We start from the raw sequence: 23,117 nt of genomic DNA on the forward strand, positions 1-23,117 counted from the left end.
GGAGCAATAAAATCAGCTCGCGTCCCGCTGGGACGGGCTACATAATGCGCATTGTCCCCGCTAAAATGGAGAGTTGCGTCGCGTCACACGTGATGTACGAGGTCGTCCGATTCCTTGGATCATTCTCGGGATCACCTCTATGTTACCGCGATCCACATTCACGTCACAAGCTGCACGATAAAGAATTTCAGAAAATTCATTTTGAGACTTACAAAAATTTGAACAAAAGATTTTTTTAATACAGCTGAATTACGATTATTGTAAAAGATGACTTACAGTTTATATCAGTGAAAACTGTTAAGGCCACTTACAGCCTTAACGTTTCCTCCGACCCCTTAGAACCATCGTACTTTTTAGTTTGTATACACCTTTTATGTTTGCTACGGCTTATTGTACATTTGGTAGTTTTTTCGAAATAATAGGAGCCTTCGTCCCGTTCACAACTTGCAATCGTCTTTACGGTATTACGAGAAGGGACCGTGGCAGCCATAAATCCCTGAACCCATAAGGCCCGCGATTATTGCTGTAGATTTTCTTTGCCTATTGTTTACATCTGGTGTCCAGTCACCAGTATTTTTAACTCTCTTGCCCGTCCGTTAGCATGTGTTTCTAAGGCCAAGCGTTTCTTGCTTTTTACCTGCCACGGTCGGCGATTGCAAACGGGACGAATTAGTTATTAACTTTAGCAACTAGGAAGACTAGAAGGGAAGGGATTGTGTCTCCCTTCCACAACCATTTTCAGATCGAAAAGGGCCAACCAGAACGTCTTCACCCCCGTGAAGACGACATTGCGGAGGTGTCGTCGAAGACGATTCTGGGAGGCCCAGGGAGTCGAGAATAGCGAGTCGAGAATAGCAGTTGAGAATAGTCAGTCGAGAATAGCGAGTTGAGAATAGTCAGTCGAGAATAGTGAGTCGAGAATAGTCAGTCGAGAATAGTCAGTCGAGAATCATAGTTGGAAACAAATAGTCAACCAAGCAAATAGAGAGCAACGATCATATTTCGAGTCACTACACTGATTTTCACAAGTAAATACAGTCCACTTCACAAACCTAAAAATTCGCACAAAGTTAATTCGGCGTGCGAAGTACTAGTTTAACTACCGAACAAAGTCGGTGGAAAACAAGGTACACGACAAAAACTAAACGAAAAGATGCACATAAAAATTATATAAAAATTCTTTAAGACATAATGAAAGATGACTTGCTTCACAGAAATATTAAAATTCAGTTAAAATCTTACGGTTCTTAATACAACACTAAGAACCAACAATATTAGCAGAAGAAAGTACAGACAGCTGTATAAAAATTCCCAATATTATTACCCTTTCAATCAAGATTCGTCCAGGTTCTCGAAAACAAAAGGATCACCCGACAAACGGCTCAAGAACCGGTCAGTTACTGTGATTTAGAGGCAGTAGAGTAACGAACGAGTTGCTCATGACCGGTAGAAAGCTCGGTCTTTATCGTTGAAGCCCATCGAACCGCGGCAACGCACGGAACTGCATCGACCGGCCAGGTTGGACGCGTGCGAACGCCTTGGACCGGCGGCGTCGAGATCGAGGCACGAAAATTCGCGATAAATCTCGCGGCTGACTGCCGGAACATACACGAGGAACAGTCATTTCCGGAGAATTTCTGACTGGGCCGACCAGACCCCGAGAACAGCCCGGCAGCCGTGAGAGGAACGATCGATTTCTGTCACGTCAGAAACTATGCCCCGTGTTATCGACGCGTAACAACGGGCAACGCGTACATCGAGATCGGAATCGAATTCTTCTGTTCCTCCAGACGGTAATTTTCCCGTCACGGGAAATCGCGCGCCGCATCTGACGAGAATCGGTATCGTGCTCGCGGAATTCTGCTGAATCGCTGCGCCGGGTTCGTGAAAGGAAAGAAAGTATTTAATTTCGGGTAGACAAGACTTTTTTGTTCGTTGTAGACTCTTTCGAAACTTGGTTCTTAGTGAAAAGTGGTATATGGGAACGATTTTTGACTATTTTTTTTATTTATTAACGTTTAACCGGTCGGTCGGGTAAAAATACGCGGTGACACTTTGTTGTGGATTTAAGTCGTTACTAATCATAACGATTATTAATTTCTTTATAAATTTATACTGATGTCGCTGGCGATAGTAGCTTAAATTTGAGATCATACAAAAATGTTGATAAATAAAGTTATTTTTTCTACAGACTTACAAAATATTGCCGACGAAAATTTTCTAACTTAACCACTGGCTGGTTGACTGCTAAGTTTGTTAATATTGATACTATTATTCTTTATGTAAATTATTGTTAGTGTACTATTCAGGTAACTTATAGTGGTATTTCATTAGATCTAAGAAAAATTATATTTGATTAAGTAAAAGGAAATGAACAATTATTCCATCGAATTGATGTTATTTGAAAGAATTGTTAATGATTTATGGTAATGAGTAAGTTTTAGTGGCAAATTCAAGTGATGAGTTATTTAAAAGAAAGAATGGTAGTGCGATAAATCGATTGACGGTCGAAATTCCGAACAAAAGTTCAATCCTCGAATGTCCCATCGTAACACGGTCGAACGAATCGGTGAACGCTGGGTCCATTTTGACCAATAACAATCATTTTATATTCATGTAACACAAACGCCGTTTACTTTATCGTCGAAGTTTTCTCGTTTAATTTTAACGCGGCATAAAGTTTTCATTTAACAATCCGGAATAGCCGAAGCTTTTATTGAAGTCCGCCATGCGTTTCTCATGATTGCTATAAACACGTGAAACTTAGTCGTAATATCGTAGAATTATGAACGAAGGGAGTCGATTCGACCCTTGTTGACGAAAATCGTCGCGCGTGAATCGGAACTTCTATAAACATTACAACAAAAATTCAATACTGCTTCGAAAACGTTCGCAAAACACACGTGAAAATCTGAAAATATTTCAACAACTGTCGACAAAAATAATTTAAAAACTCACTAAAACAATCTCCGAAATTTTCCATTCAATTAATTGTCCGAATTCCATTATCGTACGCTACAATTTAATCCATTAACGGACGCAAATGAAAAAAACAGCAAGAAACCACAATGAAATAACCCGTTGCTCAACGTTTCATCTCGGCAAGACGGTAACGAGTGCGCGTTAGTGGATCGTAAAAGAATGCTTCCAAAAATCTGTTTCATAGACCATAGAGTCTCCCGGGCTAATGTATCACTGGATACGATTTCGCGTAAACAATTCCCCTCGTAAACATCCGGGGATGGCGCGAAGCGTACGGCCGGATCGTAAATCCTCAAATAAGAGAATATATCCCGGCGTAGTAAAATATTCGCTTAACGGCAGTTCCGGGCGTAGTTAAGTAAGGAACGATACGACGCCGGGTCGCGTAATGTTTAAATCCAAAACACTCACCAGGATCGGGGCTGGATGGGCTCAGCGAGACACTGGCTCTGCGAACAGACAAAAAAGAAGTTAACAATCGGTGTTTGCCGGCCAGTCAACAGTTCAAACGGCGGACAAAGTGAAAATTTCGGAGTGGTAGACAACGGATCGCAATTATTATTCGAGCTGGTCAACGTTCGAATTAATTTCCCGACAATGGGGGTTCGTTTGCCGATTCTCTCGGCTCGCCCCGTTGATCGAACGCCGGGTTAATAGTGTTTTTAATTAACAGAAGAGCCCGAACGCTCTATTTCTCAAATGTCGGATAAACGTGGAAATAAATCGAACGTAGAACGTGGCATCCGAAATACTCGTGACTCGTTGACTTAAATACGAATTAGAGAGGCATCGACTAACTCTTTTTCCCCTGTTTCGCTCTAGCTTTCGCCAGCTATGAGAGCGTGCTTTCAGCCCCTAATGGATTTCCCCGATCGGGCACGAAATTGCGTGAGCATGCAGAAATTTGACCACGTGTAGGTACTGTATACACCGGCACGTGCTTTCACGGTGGTGTTAAATATGCTGTGCTCCACGTGTTCCTGTGATTGAACGATTTATTGTTGAAATGATTTGGATTTCGAAAGGCTCGTAATGTCGAGTAGCGCGAAGATTTTAACAGTGGAACAACCGAGAGTTAATACGATCAATATGTAATTCTTATAAAAATTGTAACGATAGATTTATCTGTTTTTTGTATGTAAATTATAGTATTGAAGTGAAACTGTTTATTTTTCAAATCATTTCGGATATTTCACGTTTTCAATGATAATTGCGAGATAAGAAAACTGAAATCTGTCACTTCGACGAATGCGGTTGTTCTAGTGTTAAATTTGATTTGAATTTGAAATGTGAATATGAAATGTTTGTGCGTTGATTTTATTCATGATGATTTGGAATCTCGAGGTGCTTGTGTTTGAAATGTTTTGGGGTTGAATTGAAATGTTGAAATGTTTTGGGCTTAAGAATAGTATTTCAAATATATATATGTATATAGGCAAATTAAGAGTGAACAATACGAAAAAATACATATCTACGTTGTCTATGCGTATCATTTTAACAGAGTATTCATTCAATGCACAAAGCATCAGATGAATAAAATCCAATATCGTTAAAGGGGTCCTCCCAATTGTCCAAAAATTCCTTTGACCGTTCACAAATACGAACGGGCAACACTGCGCTGTAGAATAATCCTCTTTCATTATTCGCAAACCTTTGCTCCAACGTTTATTACCAAAAAGTGTATATATTGTAATTGAACTCTCGTAGTGTCTATTGCATCCTTTTCCAACTGGTGTTCCTATTGCTAGACGCTAAAAGCCGGAAAATCTGAAGTAAATACAAAGAATCAACAGAAACAAAGGCAATCAAGTGTTTTAATAACTTGTGTGTGTCATCGCTTATTATTCCTCAATTAAATATGAAAGTGAAATAATTTAAATAAACTTAGATATACTTTACTTGTACATAATAAATTGAAATAATACATTGAAGATCTCTTTTATATAACTTTTAATATTTATCTTTTGTAATATTCTATATTGCCCTGCGTTTCAAAAATTCAAATGGCTAATGCAAGTGCAACCACGAGTTAACCAGTGACCGGTCAATAATGGGTTAACTGAATGTTCTTAGCAAATACTAACTGTTATACGAATTCTGTATTTACCAGAAAATCCAGTAAATCTTAGAACCCTACTTACAAAATCGCTAGCAAAAGCTTTTGCTCCTTTCTATGAATACAACCCTTTGTACCGAGAATATCGAGGGATAATTTGAAGATATCGACACAGACGTTGGATCTCCAGACGGCAAGAAGTCGGATCCACGTAAAAATTACGCTCCTTAGGCGAACTGTCGAGTTTCAAGGACGACACGCCCCGGAAACGGTTCCCCGAAGGGTTCGAAACTTCTGAAACGCTGAAGCGGCGCGTTTCGCGCGGCCAATTTATTATCCCGCTCCGGCCCACCTAACCGCTTCCCCGCCCCCTACTTTTTATCAATTGTTCCCGAGCTTTTTCCCTGCCTTTCCTTGATCTCCGTTCGACAGGATGGCAGGGCTGGCGGGAGGGGGCGAAACGACCCAGCCAATATGCAAAACGGGACGCGGGTACTCGGCTTTCGAAATCCATTTTCATGGGACGCTGTCGCGCGGCGAAATTTGCATGCGATGATTATTGCGGCGCGGAATTGTTACTGGGTCGCCGGAACCGTTACCGGGCATTACGATCGCCGGCTGTGGCGTGAAAAATGGCGGATCTCCGTGTTTGTTGAGTCTGTTTGCTCGAAGTTTGCGGCGAGGGTAAAGCGTGAAGGGTGAAAGAGATTTTTCTTTCTTTGTTTTATTTCAATACGATCGAAAATGATTTGGAAGTTTCGATTGCTAGAATGAAAATAAGAGAAGTAATGTATTAGAAATTATTATATTTGTATAGTATTAGTTGAAAGATAGAAAATATGTTTCCTTGTAAAAGATTACGGTTAATACGTTAAGCGCCGTGTTAGTCACTGATAACCGACGCTTCTGAATTGCTTGAAAACAATTATAATATGCAAGATTACTAAGGTTAAATAAAAATGTTTAATAACATAAGTTAATAATAGTGTAATGCAAGTACTGTGATGCCAAATCATTAATGAGTGTGCCTACTTATTTTTACTCCAAAACATTAAGTGTTACGTAAGACGCTCAAGATTTTGGTGGCACTTAACGTGTTAATATATTTCTATATCTCTATTCTGTTTATCTCTTTTACTTTTTATTTCACAATAATCAAAAACAATGCTTTCTAAAAAATATTCACCAAAAACACTCCTTGCAATCACTCTTCACACCATTCACTTCAATCATCAACCACCCGTTCCAACGAAGCCCGTACATAAACCAAGTAGCATTTCTCGGCGACAAAACAAGCGGATTTTCCTTGTTCCCGCAGAATGGGTCACCGGTTGCTCCGCTGTCCGCATTTTTCGCTCGAAAGAGAGACGCGGAACCGGCGTCGATGGAGGAGGAGAGCGTAGATACTGAAACATTTTTCGGATCGACGGGAAACGCTAGTGGAACCGACGAACGAAGAGGAACAGCGACAGAAACGGGCAGAGAAAGGGGCAGAGAACGGGAAAGAGGAAGAGGGAACAACTCTTTCCCAGCCATAGATTTTTACGGGTCGTTTTCCAGCAGGCAAATCGCGACAATTTCGCTCGGCCGTCGATGCGGAAAATGAGTTTCCACGTAGACCGGGCAACTTTTCCCGGATATTCGCGGCCCGTCCGACTTTTCCAGCCGCGGGCCGCGGGAAAGATACGATCCGTGGCACAGCTCGATAAAGAATGCCACGGTGTGTACGGTATTATCGGCGCGGTGCGGGAATAAAACGGATCGCGCGGGCCACCGGGCGTTAAAACTTTCGAAATAACGAAGTTTCACGAACGGAACACGCGCCGCTCGTCGCGCAACGACGCGCCAACCCCCGGACATACGTTTCGACGTCGGTGACGATCAATCGGGAACGGGAACTCCGGTGGTTTTACGGACCTCGGGAAATGAAGGGCTCCGGGAATCGCGTTAAACGTGCTTCTCGCGCGATTACGACGCGAGCAGTTGATTTTTTGAAGAATTTCCCGTTCGAATAAAACGCTGCGATTGTTCTTTTCGTATTGTGGATTGTAGAAAGGAATTTTTTGTTTTGGATCGGAGTAAGTATTGTTTGTTCCATACGTGTAAATAATTAAATGGTAATTAGAATTTAATAATTACACATAATTATTATGTGTGTAGTAGAATTTGATTAAGTGAAGCTTATTGAATGATTAATATTTCGAAATGAGGATTTGAAAATATTCAAATATTCAAATATGGAATTAGTTGCTTTGATCTGTGAACAATTGGTATTACATATTAATTTCATCGAAATTTCATTCGAACCTATAGATCTTTGAAAAGAGATAATGAAATTAAATTCCTTTCATGGATTTTCGAATATTAATTATCCCTTAATTATTTTTAATCGTCGTTTCATTTGTTTAAAAAGAAAAGAGGTTGATGGAATGAAAAATTGAATTGAACCAACGAGAAAGGGAGTTCCTTTTAATTCTCACCGGTGTGAGGAATTTAATTCATTAATAAAATTACGCGGCCTAAACGACCAATGCGGGGGCGACCTGTGCCCTTTAATTTTATCACTGGTTCGTTTCGTAATCAGACCAGGCTGATGTTGGTACCGTGCTGGTCCGGAATTCGTCGAGTGCAATTCAATATGCAACGCGATATTGTTAATAAAGGCCTCATTGAATAATGAGGCCAACACAAAGCGAACGGTTTGCCGGCCAACAATATGATTTATTAATTTAATTGTAACGATCGATCGCGGCCGAAAGACTACGATGAAAGACTATGCTCGGCGAGAATAACCACCGGTTATCCATCCCGGCGATTCAAATTAATATAATTAAAAGAAAGAATATTTATTGTTCTTCACTAATGACTTCGTATTAATCAAATTCACGTGGACGCGACGAATAAAGGCAAAGGGACATTGTATAGTGGGAAAACGAAGATAATACTATGATGAAATTATTTAACAATGTAGACAGTATATTCAAAGTGTACGATAATTGAATACGTGATTTTGTGGCTGGGAATATTGTAATTGGATTTTTGTAATCAATACAGTCTTCTTCAATATTTAAGATGTAAGAGATGACTATAGTAATTCGACAATAAAAATTGTTGATAAAATATTTGATGTACATAAAGTTACTCTATTTACTATAATATCAGAGTATTTTTATAATACTTTAGTTCATTCAATTGACTATGTAAAAGATGCCGATTTTTTTTCGTGAATTGATCCTGACCATTTTTAATTTAAAGTTCGTCCATTCGTTATCTACTCAACTAAGATAATTTCGACAAAAATTTTTCGGCGCGTGTCCCTCCTGGCGACTGTCAAAATTGATTTCCACGGTTCCGAGGGAATCGATATTTCAACGGTGTCCCGACGAATTAACGAAAATTGGCTTGCGGCGCGCCTCCTATGAATCGGCTCGGGCCACACTCGCTGCTGAAAAATTCATCGACGAAAGGTCAGTTCCCTGTTGCGTGGGGGCACATAATTTTCCACGGATTCTATTAATAGGAAAGGTCAATTCGATTAGCTTGCAGAGTAAGGTCGTCAAACGAAACGTTGCGTTTATTGGATTCTGCGAATCAAACTTTCCTCCCCCCTTAACCCTTGCATTACCAAAGAAAAATAATTTAAATCTACTACATCATATTTTTCACAATTTTTTACGAATCCAAATATAATTGTCAAAAATATATAATCATTATTGAACCTCGCTCGACTCTACGAATCCCCTTTGAATTAATTATGTTCTCATTCTCTTAACATTTTCATTTTTTTTAACATTCTCCGTATCTTCTTAACACATCATTGACCGGCCACGAGTTAACTCGTGTTTGAGCTTGCATTAGCTATTTTAACTTTTAAAATGTAGAACAATGTAGAATATTGCAAAAGCAAAATATTGAAAGTTATACAAAACATATGTCCAAAGACTCATTTCTGTTCATTATGTATAAATAAAGTATATTGAACTTTATTTAGAGTGTCTCATTTTCATATTTAGTTACGGATTAATAATCGATGAAATGAGGTAACTCCAGCGTAAATCTGCCGGTCAACAATGTATTAAATTACATACGTTCCCATTTTATTCAAGATACCTCCGAACCTAACAATATTAAACAAAAAATATTACCAACCTTCATATTCCTGTTTTCCCAATAAAATTTCGAACATATAGATATACAGAAGAACACGCAAGAATCAATGAACAGATATTTCGTCGCAGTAAAATTCAAACACCACGATTTCCAAGCGAATGCACATTTGGTTCCACAATACTCCCAGGCAGTTCACAGTTTAAAAACCACCTTCAGAGCGTAGGGGGTAATTTTCCGTAATCTGATTATCGCGATCTCGCTCGCGAGATTCCGGTGATTTTTCCAGTGACAATTGCGATCAGTGACGGGGACAAAGGCCGTTACATTAACCAGTTTCCGCGGGATTGATCTTGCTTTTAAACGAACCCACCCACTCCCGGCCGCCCCTGTAATCTGCTCGGCAGCCTGGATCGCGGACGGAATTGTGAATATTCAATCGGCGCCGCGCGTCCGTGTGTTTCACTGATTTCAGAGTTTTCCCGGGGAAAAATACGCGCCGCCTCGGATTAACGCGACGCCAGACGATTAACGGGAACCTATTTTTTCCCGGCGAAGCGAGAAAAATTGGCGACCCGTCGAAATGAAACGCCGGGATTAATGCGCCGATTAATTCGTTCGTTCCGATGTCGCCGCGTACAAATTACATTTTTTTGGGAGAAACGCGCCGAGCAACGGGGAAATGTGTACACGTTGTTACGTTTGGAAATGATAAAGCAATTTGCCGGGCGCGCTGAGAAAGGAAATTGTGAATTTCAGTTTGCGAACGAATCGGAAAATTTTGTTTGCAACGAGGATTGTCGAAGAATTGAGATTTTCAGCTCGCGTGGGTACATGTGAGATTTTTTGAAAAAATTGTATATTTTATTCTAGTCCTTGAGAATTCGTTTATAAACCTGTATGTTCGCGTGAGGGTCGAGGATCTCTGCAAGTGAAAATTAGTGATTAGTGAAAATTAGAGAAAATTTTCAGTGAAACGAGTACAGATGATTAAAAACTATATTTCTAAACTATGTTTAGATACAATTGTTATTATGTTTATTATTAACATCTCGATAACAATCAGTATTAATAGCAAATTAAAATAAAGTAAACCAATTACATAATTATATGAAATAAAATAAATAAATTAAAATATTTCTTATACTTCATTATCGAAACTAAACATTCTCCATTTTCAAACCGTTCCATTTTTTCCCAATATCGACCGAAAGAAACGGCGCTAAAAATGGGAGCATTTTTTTGCTCGGCTATGCCGCCTGCTACGATAAAGCGGGTATTTTTATCAGCAATGATTTGCAAATGACGTAATCTCCGGTTTCGCGGGGGCACGATTTTGTTACGGTTACAGGGTCGACGACCCGCGGGACAGCTCCGTGAATCACGGCTTATCGATATCTCCGACCTCGATAAATCGAGAGCAAAGATCTCGGTCGCCTCGGCGACCTCCGGAACTCGAATCTTCCGCGGTGAGCTCTGCCGCGGGATCGGCTCGCACATAAATGAATAATTTCGTCGTTCATCCGCGGTCGCCGTATATTTTATCATCTTTACCGCTTCACCCATTACGATCGAATAAATTTGTTATCGTTCCACTCGCATTACGCTCGCTCTCTGTTACGTGCTTCGCTATAAAGAAGTGATCTATCGAATAAAGTTTTTTTCACATGAACGCCGGGCTTTCAAGTCGAGGATAATAATTTTCATTATTATACACAACGGTAATAAATAAAACTTTATTCGTTGCTCGCTTATTTATTACTAGATTGCGATTAATCTGAGACATCGGTCACTGAGTATTCACAGACATTTCATGAATTTCAAGCAATTTATTCGAACAGTTAAGATTTATGTTAGAAATCATTCCTTTTAATCGTTTGCATTAATTACAGCAGTAATTTTAATCCTTTGTGGCGGAATGTCGCTCCAATGGCTTCGGGATTCCGTATCTAAAATCGAATGCTGTAAACGAGTAATGTGTCTACTGAAATAACCACAGATTCATATGTGTTCCTTTTTTTCGATAGTATTTGAAACTTCAATCTATAATCTGCTTTTATACGAAAAGACTTTTCAAAAATATAAAAGATTATCTTTCACAAAGGGTTAAAGAAATTTGGTTCACTTAACGGTAGATAGATTTACGGAATGTGTCAATTTCACTCATACTGAATTTTACAACCATTATCTGGTAAATATTTGAGTCGACTTTGATTGATGTAGCTACACCAATATGTATCCTAATTTACTTTTAAACCTCTAACTTCCAAGATCGAAATAAACGAATGTAAATTTATCTAAGAACGATAGGACAAACTATACGATAAATGTCTGTAAATCTATCATTAAATCATCAGATAAAAAAGTGAGTTTCCAAATCCGCAACATAAACGTTACGCAAACATTTAAGCAGCAACAGAAATATCAAAAGATTCATTTTCTATCCTACCATTTAATCTGGAAATGCACGTTTGTCTCGCGTATCACTTTTCTCGAATAAAACTGCTCTGCTGAGAGCAGCGTTCTCGAAGTATTCGAGAGTGTTCGCGCTTTTTAAAGGAACGGTCAACGCTAAACGGTCCCGAAGGTGTTGAACGTTGGGGAGCGGAAATGGCCGAGATTAAACGGCGCGCGATTCAATTTGCACCCGATAATTTTCAGCCCGCGAGTCGTGGATAGAAGCCGAGAGAGAGGGTTCGAGTTCAACCTTCCGCGCGACGATCCACGATGAAAAAAAAGGAGTGAAAGAGAGAGTAAAGAGGAACGGCTCTCTTGGTTCGCGCGGTCCGCGTACGAAGAAATTCCACTTGAAAATTACGCGAGAAAGAGCCGGGGAACGTTTAGAGCCCGGAACACCGAAGAGGGAGCACTCGAAATGAGGGGAAAAAAGGCGACGAAGAAGCGGCAGAGGGTCGGCGATCAATGAGAGATCGCGGACCGATGGATGGATCGACAGCCATTTTGAATCGCCGCGGAAATACGTCGAGCAGGTTGTAAATATGCAACGAGTTACGAGAGTCATAGGAATTCGATCTATTTGACGAGTAAACTGTAATATTGGAATATCAGGTCTTTGAACTTAAAGTGTTTTGGATATTGATATTGGAATAAAAAAAATTATATTTTGTATTGAAGTTTGTTTAGAAGATTTTGATGGGGGATAGTACCAAGGTTCTATTGAATTTAAAACTATGGTAAATTATGGTAAATTATCAATTAAATTATGTTAGATTAACCCCTTACTCTACGATTTATTTCTCAACTGTGATCGATACAACTACTTTGTCATTAATAATTTATTGTAAAAAAGAGAAAACTTCTAGGCATATTGTATGTGTATGTTTGTTCTAAAGTATAATAATTGATAACAGAAGAATGATATTTAACTTGAATTCACAAGAATGAATATTTATGTTTGTTAAATTCTTTGAATGCAAGAACAGAAAGTTCATCATCAACGCAACAACTGTGTAGAAGGCTAAAACTAGACGATGAAAAGACCCTAAAATCAATCCCAAGGGCCTCGTAAGAACAACGATGAATTTTTACAAAACTCTCTGCCCTGCATGGTACTCGACTCCCTGTTTCGCCGCGTAAACCCCATAAAGCAAAGAAAATAAAAAGCAGAAGAAGAAACAAAGAGCACGGGTTACTATCAAAAAGCCGGAAGATGACTGTAGGAGCACACAGTAACTGTCGTAAAAAGGGACGCGGCGGGTTCGATGTGATAGTGTATAAAGGGAGGAAGTAGCAGCGATGTCGGAGAGAAGAGTGAGAAAGGATCGAGATAGAGGGACTGGCGACGAAAGAGGAACAGAAAAAAAACGGACGGGAAGCGAGAGCAAGAAAGACAGAGAAGGAGGCGGAGAGCAGCGGAAAAGTCACGTAGGCCGCTTTGGTCCGACGATGATGATGGAGGCCAGGCCGCTGTTGCTGCTCTTGCAGTCGTCGAGACATCGAATTATCGCAAAGTTTCCGACAGGGGCGGAATACGAATGAATCGAGCCGGGGTTTCGAAGCAGAAGCGGTGGCGGTGCGCGACGTCGACGTCGACGTCGACGGCAACAGCGACACGCCGGCGTATCAGCCGTCAGATGTGTCCACCTTAGCAAAATGGTAGATAGTAGACCGTTCGCCGACATCCGGCGCAGCTTTTAGTCAACCATACTCTTAATCCTCTAAGCGTTTCTGAAAATTTCACGAGCTTTCCGATGACTGGGATTACTTAACCTTTTCAAGGGTACTGGCACATACGTGCACATTTGAATTTAGATTAATATTAACATCCATCGAACGGACACTTGTTTTGTTTTCGAATGTTTCTCATAACTATGTATCTCCGTCCGTCTTCGTATCCTTCGATTCGTATTGATTTGAACAAAATGGACTGCAGTCAAACGGAAACTAAAACCATTTTTGTCTGTCCTCAACAAAAATTCGAGCCTGAAGAGGATAAACTTCTTATTTGCCGATTTTTCATTTGTATGTTTTCGAAGGTCTGTGAGACGTTGATCTCTTTATTAATCTGTTGACTGTGGAATTTAAATTGGAAAATCTCTCGTTTTTCGGACAGTAAAATAAAGCAATGATGCGTATATACATCAAACGCAGTTAACTGGTTAAATTTTGTATATCATTTGACAAGTTAAGTTTTCTGTGTGTTCTTTTTCTTGACGACTCAATTACTGGTATTATAGAATTCTCTTATGTAGTTTTAATCATGTTTCCATTGTTTCAAGTTGGTTTTAGAATTCTCTGACTATAAACATTTCTCACTTTTTAATGATATATCACTGATATTTCACAAAACTAATACAGAGGAAAATCATAAGTGAATTCAAGAACACAATTGCTCTATTCCAACGGTACACGTATTAATGCATGAATATAATATCTAATATCGAATATTTGATTTTATAATTCTACTGCATCGAATCGAATGGTGACCGAAACTTGTCTCTCGAGTGTAAGGGGTTAAATTACTTGCAAGAAGCTAATAGACGAATGAGGTCTGCGTAAAAATAGACCCAAGCCGTCCAAGGGTTAATGGAGCACGCGGGCAGTTCCCAAATTTCGATCCCCTTTATTTCGACCCGTCCATCCAGCAGAAGCCGGAACGTTTCACGGGACAGCGATCCATTCGAGATAAGTGGCGGCAATCTGCATTTCTTGTCGGACGACTTTCTCAGCCCCCGTCCGCGAGACTTCGACTACTCCCCTTTCACGGTGGACTTTTCCTACGACCGAGTCGTCTCCTCAGAAGTTTCGATTTATCCGCCGAAATTACCGGTACCATTCGACGGCCACTCCGAGACGCCATTTTCCCCGGCTTCCCTCTGACTCTCTCGCCCATTTCGTTCCACGCCGGGGAATTCTTCGGCTCACTTTCGTCTATTGTTTCGGACTTACCCCGGTAATCGCAGCTTCCACTTCTCGCGAGCGAAGCTGGCTGGCCCACGCTTTTCCGCAGAAATTGTTGCCATTTTGTGTTGACTGTCGTCTTTGTTTGGAGTTTGTATGCTGATTCAAGAATGCTTTAATGTCGATGTTTGGTTTTGAGGTGAAAGTGATTTATCTTGGTTTTATTGCGTTTAGTATTGGTTAGGGGTCGGAGAAGATTAAACTAGTAGAACTAGACGAACTGTTTTGTAACTACGGAAATTGTAAAGTTAGGTACGTAGATAATTATTATGCAGTGAAGATAACAAAAATAGTAAAAAGATTATAATCAATAAAGACAATAGTAATATAATAAAAATACTAATAATAAATGTTTAAAAAATGTCTACCTTCGAACGATTACTTCACAATAACTCCAAAGAAAGAATACGGAAGCAGACAAAAAAAGGAGGAAAGAAACTTTAAAAGCCCACAGTATAATTCAACAGTGGCGAAACAAAAAAACAAAACAGTTCTTCGACAAGAATTAGATGGCAGGCGTACGGTCAAGAATTTTTAACGTCGCGGGCGGTGCTTTCGGTTTCCACGACGCCGGAATCCGAATCGCCGATTAAGGCAGGAATTTATCCGGTATGTAATATTCGCCGGCGTCCCGTTCAAAATTCTGCTCGAATTTAGCGCGGGGGTAGGGGATCTCGTTCGTGTACAAGCCACGTTCCCTATTAGCAAAACGCAGCTCCGCCAGCATCGAAAGTAGCTTCATCAGGGCCGGGAGAGCAGACAGCAGCGCTAAACGCGGCGTTTCGACGTCGGCCGCGCGTTCCGTTGATCCGCCGATAATTATTCCCCGGCGCCATTTCGATGATCAAATGGTCGACATTTTTCAACCACTTTCCCCGCTGGCACCGTTGTTTCGTAACGACTTGTTGCGTGCGAGAATTCCGGAACCCCGGGCCTCGCGTGCTTCATTTCCATAATGTCCCGGCGACGATTTGATTAATTTCTTTCACTCGCATGTTTAATTCGATGGAATGTTTGGGGATAATGAAATGATCACGTTATAAGAGAAAGATCTTGTAAAATGTGTGCGTTAAATAATTGTCGAACTTTCTACTGAGTGTTATAATAAATGTTTAAAGCAAGAGGAATTCGAGTTATATACGTGGAATTTGTTTATGTATACATGTAGATATATCTGATAAAAGTTACACCTATTGAATCCTATAGCCTACTCTGTTTTCAAAAATGTATAAATTCAGTTTATTTCATGATTTAGTTAACCTAAAAATTATAGTTTACTTCTTCCTAGACACTGTGACGTTCCAAAAATATACAAATATCCGGGAATGAATGATACAAGCGTCACGAGTCTCTTACGAGGTTCCGTGTTTCCAAAGCGCATAAGATATAAATCACGAATACGTTACAGCCACCCGAAGGCTTGAAATTTGCATGAAGATCCACAGTTGAATTTATTCTCAACTTTTGCAACTTTGAGGTGTCAGTAACCCCGGAATATCTGGCAGCGTCAAACATAAATCCTCTCCGAGAGGGTGAAAACTGAATTGGCCGGTTCTAAATTCTGTTTTATCGTTCGATAAAACACTGAAATGAAGGTGAGAAATCGTGGAATTAGAAAGAGAAGAACAGAGAGCGAGATGGGAAAGGGGGAAGGGAAAGAGAAAGATCCGAGAGACAAGAGCGAAAGGGCAGGCGAGAGGAAGTTGCGCGCGTACGATGGACGATTGGATTAATTTATCGCGTGGAAACGTTATCCGGATCTATCCCTTCTATCCTCGGACGCAGAGGATACACCAATGCTGTTCCCGACTGTTTTCTGTTCGAACATCACGTTGTTTCGCGCATACCTGCTACGCGAACGCGATTCGAATCACGCTCGGAGAAGACACAATTCGATTTATTCGAGAATCGTCCGCGTGCCTCGGGCGGTGTTACGCGATTCATGGTCGAGAGCTGCGTACCGAGTGTCCGGAAACTTTATTGGACCATTATTGAGCAATTCGAAAAGAATTCTTTCACCGTTTCGCATCTAATTTCCGGATTTATTCCGTTTACATTTGTTATTGAATTTACTATATACTATTATTTAAGAAATTTCCGAACTTTAGAAAACTACGGTTCTTTTTTAAACGGGGAGAAAACTAATTTTAGGAAGACATTAATTTCTATATCTAATAAATTTAAATTAGCAAAACGAAAATTGTACCTTAGAGTTGACAAAATACCTATACCACAGACTTCATTAAGTCGCAGATAAACGTCTAAGTACAAATTTCGTTTGCAAAGTATTTGAACAGTTGTAACAGGACAATACAAACCCGTATAAAATCTAAAAAGAAAGGGATGAAAAGGAAATAAAAATGCCCGACAACTGGAGCTCGAAGCGCACTAGGCAACAGAGGCACAAAAATCTATATTTCAGTCAGCCGGCGGGGTCGTTGACGATAATCCGCAATAAAATCCGAAGGCAGCAAGGCTACTCGATTCATTCCGATTCCAGAGCAGGCTTCCGAGAAATTCCCAGCCGTTCGTTCGTTCGTTTCGTTCGCGAGTTCAGCGTCGCTTATTCGCTCGCGCCCGCGTGTTTCGGGTCACTCCCGCAGCGTCTCCAGATGCTTTTTCCATCTCTATTCCCCTATCGCCCTTTTATACAACGTTGTCCCGGTTTCCTTCGAGCATCGCGATATTTCAATGGAACCGGGAGCGTGTGGGCGGCGGGGGGGGGGGCAAGGGAGGCGAAAAGGGGACGGGGAAGCCGTGTTATCGTAATCTGCTTTCGGGACGAATCGCCGCCGCCGCGTTTGTAGACGACATAAAGTAATCGTTCCAGCGGTTTCCAGTCACGTCAGACCCGAAGAAAAAGGCGGCCGAGTGAAACGGCCATTAGGGTAAGGGTGCGTTTATACTATTTGTTCAGACGCGTAAAGGTTTCCATACACGTTGAAACCTGCGGCGATGCAGGCATCGCTACAAGCGATGGATTTGAATCTTCCAAAGTTTCATGATACATGTTGCACTGAAACGAAAAGTAAAAAATGTTTCAGCATGTATGGGAGTCTTAACGTTTCAAAGGAAAATTCTGTTCATGATATTAGTCGATGCTGTTGTGTCTATTAGTTTATGCTGCGCGCAAAACGAGAGATTTTTCAAATTATATTCGACAGTTAACAGGTTAATTCGTAAAGGCGCGCGACGGGAAAGTCTACCTCGCGCACGAAAATTCGGCGACTCGATTGCCGTCAATGCGATTTTCTTCGTCCCGTATTCCAGTCCCATAGAGGACGATCCAGATAGCCAAGGATCCCTTTTGTGGATGTTTAGCGGACGCTTTTCTTCGGGGACGGGAAATCTGTGGCGTTGATAAGCGCGGTATCGACAATGGCGCGGACTTGGGGTAGTTTATCGAATGGATCCGCGGGACAGGATAAGGACAGTTTTACACGATTTTATGCTGACGTCGCGGGCTTTATTGTTTCTATAGATAGAATTTGGAACAGTGAGATTATGAACAGAGATTGCGATATTTAATTCGAAAATATTTCAACCGTAGTACTTGTCATTTTTGAAAAACCGATAGGACACAGTGTTTAACACTGACAATAGAAAGGTAAACTGAGGAATAAATGAAATTGAATAAAGTAATTTGTAATTAAGCAAATATTATGATGTAATGTCATGAATAATATATACACAAATTCTCGGACTGTGTGAAAATGATTCGATTTGAATATTTGAATACTTGATTTCCGGAATAAACACGAGTTGAATATTACAGCACGCCACAGTCAATTGCCAGATATTTTTTCGCAGGAAACACAATTTGCTTTCATTGCGCTCATAAAGTTTCGTTAGCGAGACAAATTTGGAAACCGACTACACGCAAGCAGCGAAAAGAGAAAACGCGGGATGGGCAGACACACTTTCGATTCGGTTGAAACGGAATTTCCAGATGTAGACATCACCGGGTGTAAAAACAATTTTACGCCGGGGATTCTACGACGACGGGTGAATTAACATAACCAGATAACTACAATAGTTGGTAAACGGAAGAGTAAATTCCAAGTCGCGCGAGATCCGCGCGGAAATTCAGCTCCAGGAGGAATTTTAACGAAGAAGAACGAGAATAAATTCCGCAGCGCGAACGTTCCACGTGCTACCTGGAATATTTCGTCTTCCTCACCGTCGTGAATTCCAAACGAGGTGTGAATCACGCCGCGTCGCCGGACAATAACACGCGTCAGGACGATCCTACCATTTCTATTTCGGATCAACGATGATCTATACCGTCGCCGTCCAAGCAACGGAAAATGAAATTCAACGCAACGTCCTAGGATCTTGATGAATCGTGCCGGCTAACGACGAATTTTCCGTGATTACATCGCGACGAATAATTTCACTTAATTCGTCGGGAATAAATTAATATAGAAATTTGTGTGAAAAATGGAATAAACGTTGATGATATACGACGAAACAGGACACAAAGACTTTTATTAAACTGTGAAACGAAGTTTTTTCATTTGATCTGTTACAGTAAGATGAATATTTCTTTATCTTTAAAATAATAATAAAAATCAACAATAAAAATTATAATCTTCCGAATAAAGTATTCTTGCGTAAAATTTCGATCTGCGTAAATCCTCTTATGTTTCCTCTATTTTATAGTAACTAGAGTAGATTATTTAAAATGTATAATTCCAAATACCTATTAAAACAAGTAAAATCAAAAACAGACATGTAGATACAAGATTTTTTAATCTTCGAACGCTTATAAATCACGCTAAAGTATATAGTAAATTGGTGATAAAGGGTGATTTTCATGAAGAAAATCAAACGTATGAACGAGGTTCAAGATCGAACCCTCCAAAGGATCGTAAGCCCTCGATCCTAGCCGAAGGACGCCTAGTCTGACGGTAATCCTCGGTCAGGATCGAGCACGAACCACTGTTCGTCAGAGGAGCCGAGCGATCCTCGAGAACGCGGCGCACCGGCTGCATCCTGCGCAAGGATCCCTTTCCTGCACCGTAAATCCATTCTCGTGGCTGATCTCGACCCACCCGAACCCTTATCCCACGGGAACTCCACCACAGATAGAATTGATCCTTGATTATTTACTTCGAGACGACTATAAGCTGGCGTGGTAATGAACTATTTTACCTTCGTGCCGTATAAGTTAGATAAGGAAAAATGTCTTCTCTTCGACGAGTAATGTTTTGTCTGTAAACTGTGTTTCATTGAAGCAAGATTCATCGTATTTATGATTCATTGTGCACTGCGTTTGGAAATGGGGTTGTAAAAATATTGAAGTTGATATTGAACAATGGTTAAAATGAAGAATCGTGGATTTCACGTTTGAAAGGCATATCGAATCAGAAAGAAATTGTAGAATCACGATTCCAATATAGTGGATCCTGAAATAATTCTTTATTTCGTAAAAGTTGTATGTTACAATGATTATTAATGTTTTAATATTAGGAAAAATAATTTTCACGATACATCACTCTTTCTTTCTTCCTTCAAAGCATGCATCTTCTCACTCAGAACGGACAAACAGGAAAGCAAACAAACAAACAAACAAACAAACAAACAAATAAATAAACAAACAAATAAACAGACAAACGAACAAATAAAAAAAACACCAGACACTCCAGACAAAAAAGAACACTCCTAGACACCCAGACACCGAACCAAGTTATCACTTTCATGATCGGTCGATCGCCGACATTTCTCAGTCCCTAGACGGAAGAAACTTCCGAGCAGATTTTCATCTTCGCTCGTTGAAAGTTAATTCGTGATTATGGCAACTAATTGTCTGTAAACCGATATCGGAGTTTACCAGCTTCCCCCGGCACGTCAATGAAGAAAGAAAGAAATTAAGAAACCAAGAAAGAGAGGGAAAGAGGGAGACGGAGACAGAAAGTAACGAAGGGGTAGGGGGTGAGAAAGAGAAAAGTTTTCCAACTCGGCCGGGACCGTTAAATCGACTCGGTCTGGAGTAATGATTCGCGTCCGATTTCTGGAAAATAATTTTCTCGCGTCTGAAGAGCTCGTCGCGCCACCCCTGCCCTTCCCCGCCCTCGACTTCGTCGAAGGAAATGTCCTCGAGGGAGGCTTTCGTCCATTCACAGCGTCCCTTCTTATTTTCCTCCGGATTCTCGATCCGCGGAGCAATCGATACGGACCCGGTGAAATCGAGCCCGACGAAAAACGAGAGGACTGGCTGGTTTCCTACGACGTCGTCCGTCAGGCTTGAAAATTAACCGGCATACCCCGCGGCGGGAAGAATAATTTCCTGGTCTCTTCTGCCACCGGTTTGAATACTTTCGAAGATTCCCTGACTGAAATTTCGAAGGTATCATCGTTGAGACGAACGCTCCTTCCGAGGTGGCTGTTTAATGGTCTTTTTCAACTGTGATTGATCGACGAACGGAAACTTGGTAATGAAGTTTGTAACCGTGGCAACAATCACGAAAGAAGTTTACTCGGGAGTTGTATTATTTAAAAGTGAAGTTGATTATTTTCTAGGGACAGCAGAGGATTCATGTGATCATCATAATTCTACGTTTATTATCAAGATTAAGCTATTTAGTAATGAAAAGAGGTTATTTAATTTCAACTGAAAAAAGAAATAAAATATATAATATATTTATTTACCGAAATTAATTGGAAAACTTCAATCAGTCAGATTCAAAGCTGAAAATCAATATAACTTAACATTAATATTAAGTCTTCACGCAATAATTCCTCACCCATGGTTCATCAAGAGAAGCCATAAAATCAACACAATAATTAGAACTCCAAGTTCCATCGATTCCCTCTGATTTTCACGATCCAATAAAATTAAAGATTAGGTTAGAAAGTCCCACCCCTAGCAGCACCACCTATCCGTACACTCGAGACACCGATTCTACCCTATTCAATGCGTCCTTCGACAATTTCCAGCCTGCTGGTACTCTTACCCCGAAGAGCCAGCCGAAAACTGCGCGGCAAGGAGGGTCTAGGCGTCGTTCACCCCTGGGCAAGAAGGGGAACGGAGGCATCGAGCTGCGACGCCGTTATCGAGCCCAGTCAACATTTTCCAGATACCGTGAGTCCAGACTGGTCCTCCGGTAAGCCGGCCGGTATATCCCGGTGAGCGGCGATCGCGGACAATCGATAATCCGATCGCAGGCGGCGGGGCCAGCCGCCGCTTTAAAAATTAACCCCTGACACGACACGGCTAGGGTCGTGAAAAGAGGGTTCGGTTCGGGGCGAGCAGCTACAGAAACGCTCGTCGATGTCACCGGCGATTTTCCAGCAATCCGGCCTGCAAACTTCTCGAGAGCCTCGACCCTTCCACCACCCTTTTCCTTCATCCCCTATCTTCGCACACATGTTCCTCTTTTCCCGGGTTAACCTAGCTCACCTGGGGTCGCTTCCTTTCCTTCTCTCCTCGCTGTACATTACTTTATTAACTGTTATTTCTATTTGTTGAAAACAAGGCAGCTATTCATCCCGAGGTGAGGAATAGCTGATGATGGATAAAGTAGCAAAAAGCTTTGGAAAAAGCTGAGCTGCCTGCGTCGCGAAGCTTTCATACTACTTTTTCTCTGTGTTTCTTTGTTTTTGGTGTTTCTTGTAGTTTATTGGGTGCTGCTCTTGGTGGCTCAGGCTAATTTAAGCACTCCCGTGGTGAGGTTCTTTTAGTAAATAAAAATAGATGGTTACAAAGAAGGGAACAAAAAGCTTGTGCACAGGCTGCGACCTGGAAGAATATAGGATGAACGTGAAAAAAAACGCGAGGTAATTAACGTGATGACAAGATCAGCATTCATCAAAGTACTATACAGTTCACAGGATATTCTTAATAAAATGGAAACAGAGAACTCGATATTTTTTCATAGCAATTGCTTTCTCATCTCTTTAGTTTTTTCTTAGTTTTTATAAATCCAAAACTCGTTTTCTTCGAAGTGTCACTAAGAAAATTAATTTTTCAATTTATAATATAAATCGTGCAAATTCAAACATAGAAATGGACATGGGAATAACAAGGAAGGGAAACGAGGGAGGAGAAGGAAAGAGAAAAATCCTCGAACCGGTCGCAGCTTCGAACGTCGTAAATCTTGCAACGAATCGCATCCTTTTTTCACTCATCCCCTTCGTACACACACCCTCCTCGCCTCTCACTCCCGCTCGCACTCAACAGCCTGGTCCTTTCTTCGTTCTTTTCCGTTCTAACGCGCACCGCGCCGAAAAAGGGTGGAACTCGTTCGCGAACCGGCTCAAGAGTATCGCATGCATTTTTTCGAGGGCTAAACGTCCTCGACGATGGTGAATTTTGCAACGACGTCTACGTTCGATGCCCGGATGTCGAGATGCAGGTTTGAGGTAGGGTTACCTTCTAGTTTTTTAATGAGAGAAATGGATCGATGACCGGCTGCTGTCGAAGGCTTCAAAATTCGTTTTTGAAAGCGTTTTTTTCTAGTTAAATAAACTGCTTAGAGATTTAGAGAGCTTATTGAGATTTTCGTTCAGTACAAGGATTGTTAATTGGAAATTTGAAGTACCTTTTTGA

At 40.9% G+C, this 23,117-nt stretch overlaps 1 protein-coding gene across 6 annotated transcripts in view; it reads right to left on the reverse strand.

The window, feature by feature from the left end:
- Nucleotides 1-23,117, reverse strand: part of PH4alphaEFB (prolyl 4-hydroxylase subunit alpha-1) — a 346,708-nt gene that overhangs the window by 116,797 nt on the left and 206,794 nt on the right. For all 6 annotated transcript variants that reach the window (XM_076367922.1, XM_031985764.2, XM_076367921.1 and 3 more), the window contains one exon: nt 3,394-3,431. Coding sequence is in view for 2 of the 6 variants with exons in the window: in XM_031985760.2 (XP_031841620.1) it covers nt 3,394-3,431 (38 nt within the window). In the remaining 4 variants the exon portion in view is untranslated. The remainder of the gene's footprint in view (nt 1-3,393; nt 3,432-23,117) is intronic.

This window comes from Nomia melanderi, chromosome 5 (genome assembly GCF_051020985.1).
Source record: "Nomia melanderi isolate GNS246 chromosome 5, iyNomMela1, whole genome shotgun sequence".
In the NCBI taxonomy this organism is placed as follows: domain Eukaryota; kingdom Metazoa; phylum Arthropoda; class Insecta; order Hymenoptera; family Halictidae; genus Nomia; species Nomia melanderi.